The sequence below is a fragment of the Lynx canadensis genome, chromosome B4, assembly GCF_007474595.2.
Source record: "Lynx canadensis isolate LIC74 chromosome B4, mLynCan4.pri.v2, whole genome shotgun sequence".
Taxonomy (NCBI): Eukaryota; Metazoa; Chordata; class Mammalia; order Carnivora; family Felidae; genus Lynx; species Lynx canadensis.
In genome coordinates this window covers 80,004,459-80,018,063 of record NC_044309.1, presented here as the reverse complement: position 1 = coordinate 80,018,063, position 13,605 = coordinate 80,004,459, and the positions used below count along the sequence as shown (strand labels likewise).

At 45.5% G+C, this 13,605-nt stretch overlaps 1 protein-coding gene across 3 annotated transcripts in view; it reads left to right on the top strand.

The window, feature by feature from the left end:
- The window catches only part of CBX5 (chromobox 5), a 45,381-nt gene that overhangs the window by 13,985 nt on the left and 17,791 nt on the right, over positions 1 to 13,605 (top strand). The window contains exons 2-3 of one of the 3 annotated variants that reach the window (XM_030322801.1): positions 11,985 to 12,059; positions 12,328 to 12,506. In XM_030322801.1, coding sequence (XP_030178661.1) covers positions 12,370 to 12,506 — 137 coding nt within the window. In that variant the 5' untranslated portion in view covers positions 11,985 to 12,059; positions 12,328 to 12,369. Of the gene's footprint in view, positions 1 to 10,253; positions 10,322 to 11,984; positions 12,060 to 12,327; positions 12,507 to 13,605 lie in introns of those variants that run through there. The other 2 variants (XM_030322802.1, XM_030322800.1) reach the window with 2 other exon arrangements.

Genomic DNA, 13,605 nt, shown 5'->3' with positions numbered 1-13,605 from the left:
CCTTTAAATGACCTTAAACAGGCCTTGCTGTCTGCCTCGGCTCTCGGGTTGCCTGACCTGACCAAGCCCTTCTACCTGTATGTAGACGAGAAAGACGGGGTGGCAAAAGGGGTCCTTGTCCAGTACATAGGTCCCTGGAAAAGACCCATAGCTTATCTCTCTAAAAAGCTGGACACGGTGGCCGCTGGATGGCCCCCATGCTTAAAAATTATTGCTACGGTGGCCACTATGGTCAAGGACGCAGACAGGCTAGCCATGGGGTAAGAACTATATGTTACCAGCCCACATGCTATTGAAGGGGTACTCAAACAGCCCCAGACCGCTGGATCAGCAATGCTCGTCTGACCCTACTGCTGAACCTATCAGAGCCTACTGCTGAACCCCACCAGAATTTTATTCAAGCTACCTACAACCCTGAATCCGGCAACGCCACCCCCCCCACCCAGACTTGGACACCCCTCTGCATAATTGTCAAGAGATTTTGGCACAGGCACACGGAATCAGGGCTGATCTCCGGGACCAGCCACTGCCGAACGCGGACGCCACCTGGTATATGGACAGCAGCAATTTTGTCCGAGAAGGAATCAGATACGCGGGGGTAGCCGTAACCACAGAAACGGAGATCATCTGGGCAGAGCCATTGGCAGCCGGAACATCGGCTCAACGGGCAGAACTGATCGCCCTGACCAAGGCACTAACCATGAGAGAAGGTAAACGAATAAACATTTACACCGACAGCAGGTATGCCTTTGCCACCGCTCATATCCACGGAGCCCTTTCCAGAGAGAGAGGGCTTCTGACAGCAGAGGGAAAGACTATTAAGAACAAAACAGAGGGGCGCCTGGGTGGCGCAGTCGGTTAAGCGACCGACTTCAGCCAGGTCACGATCTCGCGGTCCGTGAGTTCGAGCCCCGCGTCAGTTTCTGGGCTGATGGCTCAGAGCCTGGAGACTGTTTCCGATTCTGTGTCTCCCTCTCTCTCTGCCCCTCCCCCGTTCATGCTCTGTCTCTCTCTGTCCCAAAAATAAATAAACGTTGAAAAAAAAATTAAAAAAAAAAAAGAACAAAACAGAGATTCTTGAACTCCTAAGGGCCCTCTGGCTGCCCAAGGCACTAGCTATCATCTATTGTCCAGGACACCAAAAAGCAGACACACCAGTAGCCAGGGGAAACCAGCTGGCCGACTCAAAAGCAAAGGAGGCGGCCCTTTCGGTGACCCAGGTTTTAACCACGCTACCCGATCTGGGAGCATCAACCCTGCTGGACACCCCCAACTATGCTGGCACTGACTTACAATGGATTAAACACTTGCCTATGACCCAATGCTTGCGTGGCTGGTGGAGGGCCACAGACTCCAGCATCATCCTGCCAGAGGAACTAGGACAACGAGTCCTATCCAAAATGCATCGGAGTACTCATGTGGGAACAAGAAAGATGGAAGACCTCATACGATATGCTAAGATCATTATTAAGGACTCTCGAGCAAAGATCGAGCAGATTGTGGCAAGCTGTCATGCATGCCAGCTAACCAACGCCACCACCCATGGGTCTAACGCCGGAACCCGACTCAGGGAAGACCGCCCAGGAGCATACTGGGAAATAGATTTCACCGAGGTAAGGCCTGGAAAATATGGGTACAAGTACTTGCTAGTTTTCATAGATACTACGAAGATGTAGATACTACGTGGACAGAGGCATTCCCCACTAAGCACGAAACAGTGCAAATCGTGACCAAAAAGCTGCTGGAGGACATTCTGCCAAGGTATGGATTTCCTGCCAGGATCGGATCCGACAATGGACCGGGGTTTATTTCTAAGGTAACACAGGGAGTAGCACTAATACTGGGGGCAGATTGGAAATTACATTGTGCTTACAGACCCCAGAGCTCAGGTCAGGTAGAGAGAATGAATAGGACATTAAAAGAGACCTTAACTAAATTAGCCTTGGAGACTGGTGGGGACTGGGTCACTCTCCTCTCCTTTGCCCTATATAGGATGAGAAACTCACCATATAAGATGGGAGTAACTCCCTGCGAAATCATGTTTGGTACATCCCCACCTATCATTCCTGCCTTGAAACCCGAAGTGCTTGCTGAGTTCAATGACCAACAGCTTCTTTTCTCCCTCCAAATGTTACAAAGAGCCCATGAGCAGGTATGGCCTAAGCTGAAGGCCCTCTACGAGACCGGATCGCCTCCTGACCCCCATCGGTATCGACCAGGCGATTGGGTGTACGTGCAGAGGCACCAACAGCAGGCACTCCAACCTCGCTGGAAAGGACCCTACGTTATGATCATGACCACGCCCACTGCTCTCAAGGTCCACGGAATAACTCCCTGGGTCCACTACACCCACGTCAGGCCAGCTGATCCACACGCCGTCCTCAAAGACTTTGTTCCGGAATGGAAGAGTCAGCCTGACAAGGACAATCCCTTAAAGCTAAGGCTGCGTCCCTCCCACTTGCCTCGCTAATATTACTTGCGCTGTATCCCCTCGCAGCTAAATCCAACCCCCACCAACCACTTAATCTAACCTGGCACATCATCACCCCAAGCTCTAATCAGGTAGTAACCCAGCTGTCAGAACTACACCCCAGGGGAACCTGGTGGCCTAATCTGACAATCGACCTATGTGACCTGTTTGGGAAAAACCCCAACTTCCATAACGGATGACTAGGGATACCAGGGTGTGGCACCAAAGTAGGCAAAAGAGCCCTCCAAAATACCTGTTTTTACGTATGTCCAGCCCCCTCCCAATCCAGTAATAGTATCTCATAAGGTGGCTGGGCGGACTACTTCTGCCAGGCATGGGGTTGCGAACACACTGGGACATCAATTGGCTATCACAAAACCCGTCCGGCCTCATAAAAGTCCAACTGAATGCTACGCACCCCTCATGCTCAGAACGCCCCTACTGTAATCCAGTCACCATTTCCTTCATGGAGACCGGGAAACAAGCAACAAATTGGGGAGCAGGACTTCTGTGGGGACTCTGGCTTTACCAAAGTGGGTATGATAACGGAGTCCTATTCATGATCAGACAACTAGAGAACCCAAAAGGTCAAACCCTTGGAATAGGTCCCAACACTGTGCTAGTGCCGCCCGTGCTAACATCTCCTCAACCTCAGAGGCTTGCCCACAACACTTCCGATGGGGGCACCCCAGTGCCAACTCTCCTCTCCCCTCTCCTCCCCCTCGACCCTTCTCAACACCTTCTTTGGGCCCTGATGTCCAAAGCTTACAAATTCCTTAACGCAACTAAGCCCAATCTTACCCGATCCTGCTGGCTGTGCTATGATATCCGCCCCCCCTTCTATGAGGGTATCGCAATAATGGGGCAATATAACACGACCACGGACCCTAATGCTTGCAGGTGTCACTGAGAGCCTGGTAGTGAAGGCCTCACCTTGCAGTCCGTGTCAGGCCAAGGACTCTGTATAGGCACTCCTCCACGCACCCACCAGGCTCTGTGCAACGCCTATAAATAATACAGGGTATTATCTACCACCCCAAGACAGTTGGTGGGCTTGTTCCGAGGGTCTAACTCCCTGCGCTCCTGGTCAAGTTATAAACAGAACTGAGGGCTTCTGTGTGCTGGTTCAACTACTCCCCAGAATCATCTACCATTCAGATGAACAGGTGCTTCAATGGAAAGATGCGGATACCCACCAACAAAGTAAACGGGAACCCATCTCAGCCATCACCATTGCCTCCCTATTAGGAATTGGATTGGCAGGCGCAGGAACAGGAATTGCCTCACACTAGCCACCCAGGCCTCCCATTACAGTAGCCTCAGGGCTGCCATTGATATAGACGTAGAGCGCATAGAGACCTCCATTTCTCACCTCCAAGAGTCCCTAACATCCTTGTCTGAAGTGGTTCTCCAAAACAGAAGGGGATTAGACCTAGTCTTTCTACAACAAGGGGGAGTCTCCGCTGCCCTGAACGAAGAGTGCTGTTTCTACACTGACTACTCAGGGATAGTACGAGAATCAATGGCTAAAGTAAGGGAAGGATTAGCCAAGCAAAAACGAGAACGAGAGCAGCAACAGGGATGGTTTGAATCACGGTTCAGTCATTCTCCCTGGCTGACTACCTTATTGTCCTCCCTAGCCGACCCCCTAATCATCCTTCTCCTTCTGACCTTCGGGCCCTGCCTCATCAATAGACTAGTGGCTTTTGTCAGGGACTGAGTCAACACAGTTCAACTCACGGTACTCAGGCAACAATACCAACCACTGACTCTCGACAGAAACCCAGAACCCATGATTGGGTCCTGCATAGGATCCTCTGGAAAAGGGGGGAATGTGGGACCCAAGGAATTTAACAAAAATCCCCTACCCCTGGACAAGCAGAGCAAGACTAACTCCATCTTGTGCTACACCCACTATCTCATGTATAACCCCCACATGACCTACTTATTGCTTAAGACACTCCCCCACCCTAGTCAAGCCACTGAGCACAGTCTTACTGGAAACTGGCTCACTTAGGAATGAGGAACCCCTAACCGCCAGAGAAACTTGCTTTTGCTCGCCAAACTTGCGTGCCAATTCTGACCAGAGTGATAGGCTAGTTCAAACAGTTACCATAGGGTAAATTGTAATTCAGTTGGCCACCTGCATGTGGACTGACATAAATGTGCAACTTTCTGTGTGTGTTACAATCTCATTGGCCACTGGCCCCCATAAAACTGCTACGCCTCTTAACCTAGGGGTCCAAGTCCCTGCTCTGCTGTGTCGGGTATACTTGGGCCCAAGCTCGAGCTTGCAAATAAACCCTCGTGCGTTTGCATTGGTATCGGCTCTTTGGTGGTCTCTCGAATTCAAAATCGGGGGCATTACATTAACACCCACCTGAGACTGTGGTCCCTTAAGAGGAGTTCAGTACATTGCAAGGACAGAATTGTTGGAAAGCATTATCTGGAAGACATTTGCCCATAGCGGTGCCAAATTCTACTTTCTCATAAATCTTGGAACAATTGGATGTCTAACCTCTTGCCCAGTGATGGGTTTGGGTGTAGCCTAACTAAATTTAAAGAGGACTGACACTTGAGAGAAGAAATTCAGTAGATTAAAATTTTTTTTAAGTGTTTATTTTTGAGAGAGAGAGAGAGAGAGAGTGTGTGTGTGTGTGTGAGCAGGGGAGGGTCAGAGAGAGAGGGAGACACAGAATCCGAAGCAGGTTCCAGGCTCTGAACTGTCAGCACAGAGCCTGACGTGGGGCTCAAACTCACAAACTGTGAGATCATGACCTGAGCCGAAGTCGGACGCTTAACCGACTGAGCCACCCAGTCACCGCAGAAACTCAGTACATTTTAATAAAGGAAATAAAATCCCATATAAAATTATTTTGTGAGATTGTGATCTCGTAATGAGATCTCAAGAATTTGTGTGTTACTGCTAAGCATGTCAGTGAACCAGACTGATCAACTTCAAGCGGTTCTGAGAATCACTATGGTACACATTCATTTATATTTTTTAATGGTGTGGTTCATTGCTTGGAGGAGAGTACAGCCAAATAAAATTTATAAGGCACCCTTTATCTATTTATAATGTATATGTTTTAATCTAAAAGTACAAAAGGCCCTTTAGTCCCTTGCTCACTGGAGCAAGAGTCTTGGATAATCAACAAACAGGATACTTTGCCCCAGAATAATTCTGTGACTGGTTGAGGCAGTGCCTAGGCCTGATTTTTAAAGGATCACCAACTGGAGCTGCACTAGCCAAAGGGAGAGCATTTCCTCTCTCCACGCTCCTCTCTATTAATAAAGTTTGTGTTGTCTATATGTGGCTTGTTAATGATAGGGGTGTTAACGACCACAGTTAATCTTCCTCCTCAACTCTTTCCTAATCCAGTCTCTTAAATAGACATTTAAAAAGCTTTTAACTCCTCTTGAATTGGGTGCTCATGGGCTTTTGGTGGAGGTGGAGTGATAGTTATCAGCCCATTTAACAAAACCTGAGACAGCCAGGACAGCTGTAATGTGCATCTCTATGCCGTGTTTTTGTTAAAATGCCACATGGCTAATACTTTGGAAATCATAAATCTAGTAGAAGAAAACATCTTTATAGAGGGTATTTTAGTTTTATGCTGTATGTGTTACAAACTCAAAATCATTGGTACTTCTAGATACATAAAGAACAAAGAACATAGTAGACCAGATTAAAACGGTTCTGTAAATTGGGTTTCTTTTCATCTGTTTTATTTATCACAATAAGGCGATACAGATGACTCCTGGAAGACAGTGCTGTAGCTGGCAATTTAATCTTCACCTAAGCTACTAACTTTCCCCAAGTACTTTTGGGGGAGAAATGGGAATTTCTCAAGCCTGGGCTAACTGAATTCACCCATTGGCAGCATATTTAATTAATACATGTGATAGGGAGCGCATATGCCCTCACCCTTTTCTCCTCTTTATGTAGGCTTTCTTTCTGGAGGATTTTTGCCTTGCTAGTGGGCTTATAGATTTTATTTTGAAACTCTAAAATGGAGGTGCCTGGCTGGCTCACTTGGTAAAGCCTGCAACTCTTGATCTCCGGGTTGTAAGTTCAAGCCCCATGTTTGGTATAGAGATCATTTAAATATAAAATCTTTTAAAAAAAAAAGAAGAAGAAGAAGAAGAAGGAGAAGAAGAAGAAAGAAAAAGAAACTCTAAAATGAAGAGAGAGCTCACCGATTATGTGTTTTGACATTTGGTCTGACTACCGCCTCCAAATAGTTCAGTGGGTGGTTCAGTGAGGCACTTTACCAGTTGGTTTTCGTTACTTTAAAAAAAATACAAAGCAAGCTCAGAGAAAGATTTAGAATTATGTTGTATATATACTTTTGCTCGTAAGTAGTGATGAAAATAAAATGTGCTACACCAAGATCTAAGAAAAGCCACCAAGACAGCTGGCATTGCAAAGTAGTGACTGGAGGGACTGGAGCAGAGCCTGAACTGGACAAACAGATCCCAGAGACCCTATGTGGGTGATTCTGTGGTTCTAGGATTGATAAATGCAAATAGCTGACCATTACCTCTGTTGTTCTGGATTGTCCCAGTTTTCTGTAATGGTCTCTCTGTACCTTCTGCAGACTAGCAGTTCTTAATACATTTTTTTAACCCTTGTAATGATATAATGAGTGGGATTTTTTTGTCCCTCTTCTCTTTCTGTTTTACCTCTTCACTCCCCCCCCGCCCCCCCCCCCGAAGATTTATCTATTAAAGAAGTCTCCTGTCATCGACTTGGAATGTGGGTTCTGACTGTGCCTGGCCACAAAGCTCTTTGATGTTTTTCCAAGGCTGACTTCTTACCAGATCCCTGGTTTAGGTATTTTTTTTTGCCTAGCGCTCAGGCCTGTAAGGTGAATTTGCCTTGTGTTGTTGATATGAAGGGTTGGTGGAGCCTACTCTTTTCTCACATCCTGATGGGCAGTTAAATTGCTGGAATCTATCTGTAGCTGTTGATGCCTTTAGCAGAGTTACTGTGTGTAAGAAAGGGCTGAGAGCTGTTACGCTTGAAAGACTCTAGAAACTTGAGAAGCTGCTCACCCCTTCCTATGGAGATTTCTATAAGGATAAGGTTGCGCTCAGGCTCATCCTCTCTTCCTTCGTCATGGTATCGGGATTCTACCTTAATCACTCCATCATCCTGCCAGCCATGTCTCATTTCTCATACTTGAATGCTCCCTCCTCTCAAGCTCAGCGTGAACCACCAGTCTTGATGCTTTATCTGGTCCGGGCTCTAGCCCTTAAATTGTCCGTCTGGCTTTGTGTTTCATTTGACCCTAATATACTGGGTCGCACTGTCTAAAGGAGAATTATGTTCCCTCCAACGTCTGAGTGCATTTCTCATTTCTTACTGCTGCTCCTGAGCAGATCTGTAACTTCAAGGTTAAGATAAGACACATTCCATCAGAACTATGTCGTCATCCTTGCCAGCTTCTGATCTGTGACTGTCCAGGAGATTTACAAGACACTTGCATGCCATTCTTTACAGAATATTATGGTTGGACTCTGACTCCTGGCATCACGCCCAATTTGATTTGTCAGCTGTTACAAAACCCATTTCCCAAAGAGAAAAGGACCTTAGCATTGTGCCCTTTAGGCAGTTCTTAAAGAGGGGGAAGGAGGAAATTGATCTGACATTATTTCCGGGTGTTTCAGGGAGGGGATACACACCAGAATATTTTTGTCCTTTTCCTTGTTGATTTCACTTTTTTTCCTAAAAGATTTCACTAAAATATTAATGTTGCTGTCATTCTTTCCTGTTGTTTATCTCTTCACAGAATTACTGTTAGTCTTTTCATACTACCACTCCAATGCTTTTCTGAGCTTTAAGAAGTAAAAATAAGTATTTTACCCTTAAGAGAGAATGTACCTGGGGCGCCTGGGTGGCTCAGTGGTTAAGCGACCCTTGATTTGGCTCAGGTCATGCATGATCTCACAGTTCATGGGTTTGAGCCCAGAGTTGGGCACTGCACTGACAGCTGCGGAGCCTGCTTGGGATTCTGTCTCCCTCTCTCTACACCTCCCTTGCTCACTGTCTCTCTCTCTCTCTCTCTCTCTCTCTCTCTCTCTCTCTCAGAATAAACATAAAAAAAAAGAAGAATGTACCTGTGTATTCTCTGAAGCTTTATTAGTTTACTGGTGCCTAGTTAATAAAGACACTCTTCTTGATGTCTACTAACATGTTGAGTTGCAGGAGTTACTACATGTGATAGGGTTTAAAAGTTTAGGAATTTGGAAGGTCACATATTTCCTGCTGCTGTTGTATTTGGCCCTATATTTTTACAAAAGCTTCTCTTTGGGGGACTTACCATCTCTTTGGTTTCTATATAAACTCACTGTTTCCCTAGGAGGTAGGCAGTGGGGATTTATTTGGCCCATTTTAGTGACTGGGGTTAGATCTCAGTTATTTACTCTGTATCACACATGGCAAGTTAATCACAGAGTCAGAACCCTGATCTAATTCCTTTGGCATTGTTTTCATATCCCTTAACTACAAAAAGTTTTGAAAAGTTAGGAAGAGTCCAAAAAGGCAGTTTTTACTCAGATTTCCTGACGGGTCCAGGACTCTAAAGACCTATATTGTAAAGCAGAGCAGGGCTTTGGAGCTCTCCTAAGTGTTCTTTAGGGCCAGGAGAAAGGACACTTTATGGGACTGCAAGTCACCAAGTATTTCTTTTATCTCAGCCTTCCTTTTCTCAAGTGTTAGGTATTATTGGTATATAGGGTTTTAAATTATTATATATTAATGCTTTGGGTGGGTCGTAATTATTCAAAAATTTGTTTCATAATGTTATAAGAACAACTAATGAAAATGGTTTTAACGATGGAGAGGATGGACTTTTAAACTACTCCCTTTTTATTTTTATTTTTAAAAAATTTTTTTTTTCAACGTTTATTTATTTTTGGGACAGCGAGAGACAGAGCATGAATGGGGGAGGGGCAGAGAGAGAGGGAGACACAGAATCGGAAACAGGCTCCAGGCTCTGAGCCATCAGCCCAGAGCCCGACGCGGGGCTCGAACTCACGGACCGCGAGATCGTGACCTGGCTGAAGTCGGACGCTTAACCGACTGCGCCACCCAGGCGCCCCTAAACTACTCCCTTTTTAAAAACTACTGAAGGATTAAATCTTTTTCTACCTATAATGTCAGTTAATAGGTTCTTTGGTAATGCTTCAAGTGTCTGGATTCTGTTTCTGGATCTAGTATTCTCCCAAAGAAGGAAAGTTGTATAGTGTCTTGAAATACTTCCTTTCTCCCCCTTTCCTGCTATCCGCCCTCCCCCCCCCCCCGCCCTGCATCCCCCAAGCAATTTTAATTAACTGTTCAGTGACAGATGGTAGAAAAGGCCTTGTTTAAAGTGCTTCTGGGCTGGGTTGGGGTGGGTGGTTTGAACTGATTCCCCGTTGTACAAGGACCTAGCCTTTCCCCTCCCCCTTCCATTTGAGGTATAATCCTGTTAGATGATCTTAAAATGCTATTGATTAATTCCCAGTGCTCTTAGAGGAATAAGTACAAGTTTTGGGTTTAAAACCCAAGCACCGATTCCCTTGAGCTCTGAATGCCTTAGCTTTGAGGCCAAGGGAGTACCTTCCAACTTCTCCACCCAGTCTTCACAGAAAAGGAAAGTTAAGCCTTTTAACTTTTCCGTTTGCTCCCCCCCCCCTTAGTCTAGTACTGCTGCCAGTTGCCATGGCAACGGGCTGGGACAGCTGCGCAGTGGCTCCCAGGCAGCTGGGTGGGGGCGGGGGAGCTGCCAGCCCGCCAAGCCCCAGACCTGGGAGGGGAGGCCCCTCCTGTTAGCCCAGAGGGAAAGAAAGAACTGGGGCGATCCGGTAGGTAAAGGAGGGAACCCCCATTCATCTTCTACCTTAGGGGCTCCTCTTCTGCATGAAGGTATAAAGGGAGATTTTCCTCTTTCCTCCCTCAAACTGAAGAACACATATGTAAATCCTTGTTTTTCCTCGTGAGGCATGGGAGGCCATAGCCACAATGCTTAACTGCATGCATCTAACCCGGGGCTGGTTTTAACCCCAGCGCTCTGACCTAAACTGCTCAGCTCCCGGAAATTCCAAGGTGAGTGGGGGTGGGGGTGGGGTACTCTCCCTGGAATATGACATTTCCTGTCTCTGGTGAGGTCGGAGGCTGTTTTTATTTTAAATAAGATTTTTTTTTTCTTAAAGCTTAGGACTTTCTTCTAAATTCATGGAAAAATTATTTTGAAACTCCTGTCTACATTTCTCCCCCTGCCACCCCCTCTTCCAAATAAAGGACTTTAATAAAAACTTAGTTTTATTACAGGGCAGTAATGGGTACAGTTTTTTGGGTGGGCAGCCCTATTGCTAATAGGTTCTGGAGACATGGTTTCCAATTAGATGTTCTTGGAATAATTCCTTAAATGTTGCTAACTTGAGGCAAATTGATAAATGCAACTTTTTATGCTACTTGACTTGAACAAAATTCTGGGATTAGTAGTGGCCTTCCTTGTTCCTGGGAGTCCTCTTCTAGTCAGGATGGAAATATTTTTAGAAAGTGGTGAAGAAAAATCTTTTAAGATTGCAGGAAAAGAAAAATGGAGTTCAGCTAAGAAAACAATTCCTGCTACTCTATAATCCAGGCTGTAGGCATCATTTAACATGGTTAAAGAAGAATTCTTAAAAATGATTATGGAAACAACAACATGGGAACTTAAAAAACTAGATTCTGTGTTGAGTACCCCCTAGTTGTGCATTTTTCTGAGCTTAACTCAATTTCCATTTGTGTTGCCTTGCTTCAGCTTTCCTTGGGCCTATGAATGGTTCCTCTGTGTTTCGAGGCTTCGTGTTGATGTGAGTCTGGGGCCAGAGTTCTTTTTCCTCCTCTTCTTCCTTTGGCCCATGGTCAACTCCAGTTAAGAGAGGTACCTCCTTAACTATTTGGATTAGTTGAGCCTTGAGAATTACTGAACAATCCAGTAACTAATTTCTATTTTATGGAATAAAATTTTCTTTTTCTCCCTACCTTTCTCCCATCCCCAAATGAAGAAGGAGGCTTGCTGTGTCTGAGATGCCAGCCTTGCTTTTGTAAGCTGATGGATAGTATGTAGGGACAAGCTCAATTTGTTTAAGGGAGAGATGTACCAGGTCACCGAAGACAGTGGTGAAAGATGCCTGACCAAGCCTTTTTTGTGTGCTGCTAAGAGGCTAGTCAGGATCCTTAGAGCAGAGGAAGGCTTACAATTTGTGGCTTTTCTTTTTTCATTTTTATAAAGAAACTTACTCACCTTGTAGGGAAAGGTTTTAATTCTATCCCTCTTTTAAGCTGATGGTTTTCCGCATTTCTTTGAGATCCTGGGTTGTAAACAGTTACAGGAGTAACATATCATACCACTTGTCTTTTGGAATCTGAAAATAGAGGAGTTAGACAGTTGTGTCTAATAATGATTTTGGTCTTGTAAGCTGAAGAGAAAGTTGTGGTTGGGAAAGTGGGGATTCACCCAGTTTTTACTTATATTCTTAGGAATCATCTGTAGAATGCTTCAAGACCCAAGAGAGGGGTACAGTACTCCCTGCATTCCATCAAGAAGAGACAAAGGTTTTTTTTTTGTTTTTGTTTTTTTAAATTTTTTAGTGTATTTATTTATTTAGAGAGAAAGTGAGTGAGCGGGGGAGGGGCAGAGAGAGGGAGAGGGAGACAGAAACCCAAACTGATGTGGGGCTCAGTTTCCCAAACTGTGAGATTATGACCTGAGCCAAATCAAGAGTCGGATGCTTAACTGACTGAGCCACCTAGGTGCCCCAAGCAGTGACAGAGTTATAACTCCTTGTGTGGATTCTGACCATTTTGTCCTTCCTATTTTCAGGAACCCGGTGGCCTTAGTCCTTCAGGTGGAACAGCTTGCGACATGGGCAAGAAAACCAAGCGGACAGCTGACAGTTCTTCTTCAGAGGATGAGGAGGAGTATGTCGTGGAGAAGGTGCTAGACAGGCGTGTAGTTAAGGGGCAAGTGGAATATCTACTGAAGTGGAAAGGCTTTTCTGAGTAAGTGCCTTCTTCTAGGCCTTCGGACTCTATCGGGTGGATACCTTTGGTTTCTTTCCCCATGAGACACCACCATCTTTGTCTTTTCCTCTCTCCACCTGCACTCCTCCTAAGAGAAGACATAGCAGTAAACGAAACAGAAGTCTCTCCCTTGGAGCTGGGGTTCTAGTGGTAATGCTTTTGAGAGACAGTATGGTGAATAGGTGCGTAGATGTGGAGCTAGATCGCCTGGGTCCAGATTCTTGCTCCCCAACTTAGGAGCTGGGTGACCTTGGTTTTAGTTCCTTATTCTTTTTCCTCTTCAATAGAATAGGAAATCGTACTTGTCATAGAGATGTTGGGTAGATGTAGAGCCTGACAGGTAAGTTCAGTGTAACTATAAACTGTTACTGGGGTGCCAGGCTGGATCAGTTGGTACAGCACGTGACTCTTGATCTGAGGATTGTGAATTTGAACCTCATGTTGGGTGTAGAGATTATTTAAAAATAAAATCTTTCTTTTTTCTTTTTAAAGTATAAACAGGGGTGCCTTGGTGGCTCAAGTCAGTTAAGCATCCAACTGTTGATTTTGGCTCAGGTCATGATCTCACAGTTTGTGGGTTCAAGCCTGGAGTTGGACTCTGCACTGATAGTGTGGGGCCTGCTTGGGACACACACACACTCACCTTCTCCGCCGCCCCCCCCCCCCCCCCCGCACTCATGCCCTCTTTCTTTTTTTTTTTTTTTTTTTTTTTTTTAATTTTTTTTTTCAACGTTTATTTATTTTTGGGACAGAGAGAGACAGAGCATGAACGGGGGAGGGGCAGAGAGAGAGGGAGACACAGAATCGGAAACAGGCTCCAGGCTCTGAGCCATCAGCCCAGAGCCCGACGTGGGGCTCGAACTCACGGACCGCGAGATCGTGACCTGGCTGAAGTCGGACGCTTAACCGACTGCGCCACCCAGGCGCCCCAACATGCCCTCTTTCAAAAATAAACATTAAAAAATAAATAACTGAAAATTGTTACTGTTACTATTCTTTTGAATATAACTAATCTAAAATATATATGTTTAAGCAGAAGTTGTCCACCCCATAGCCTAGTTTTTCAAAATGATCCTTG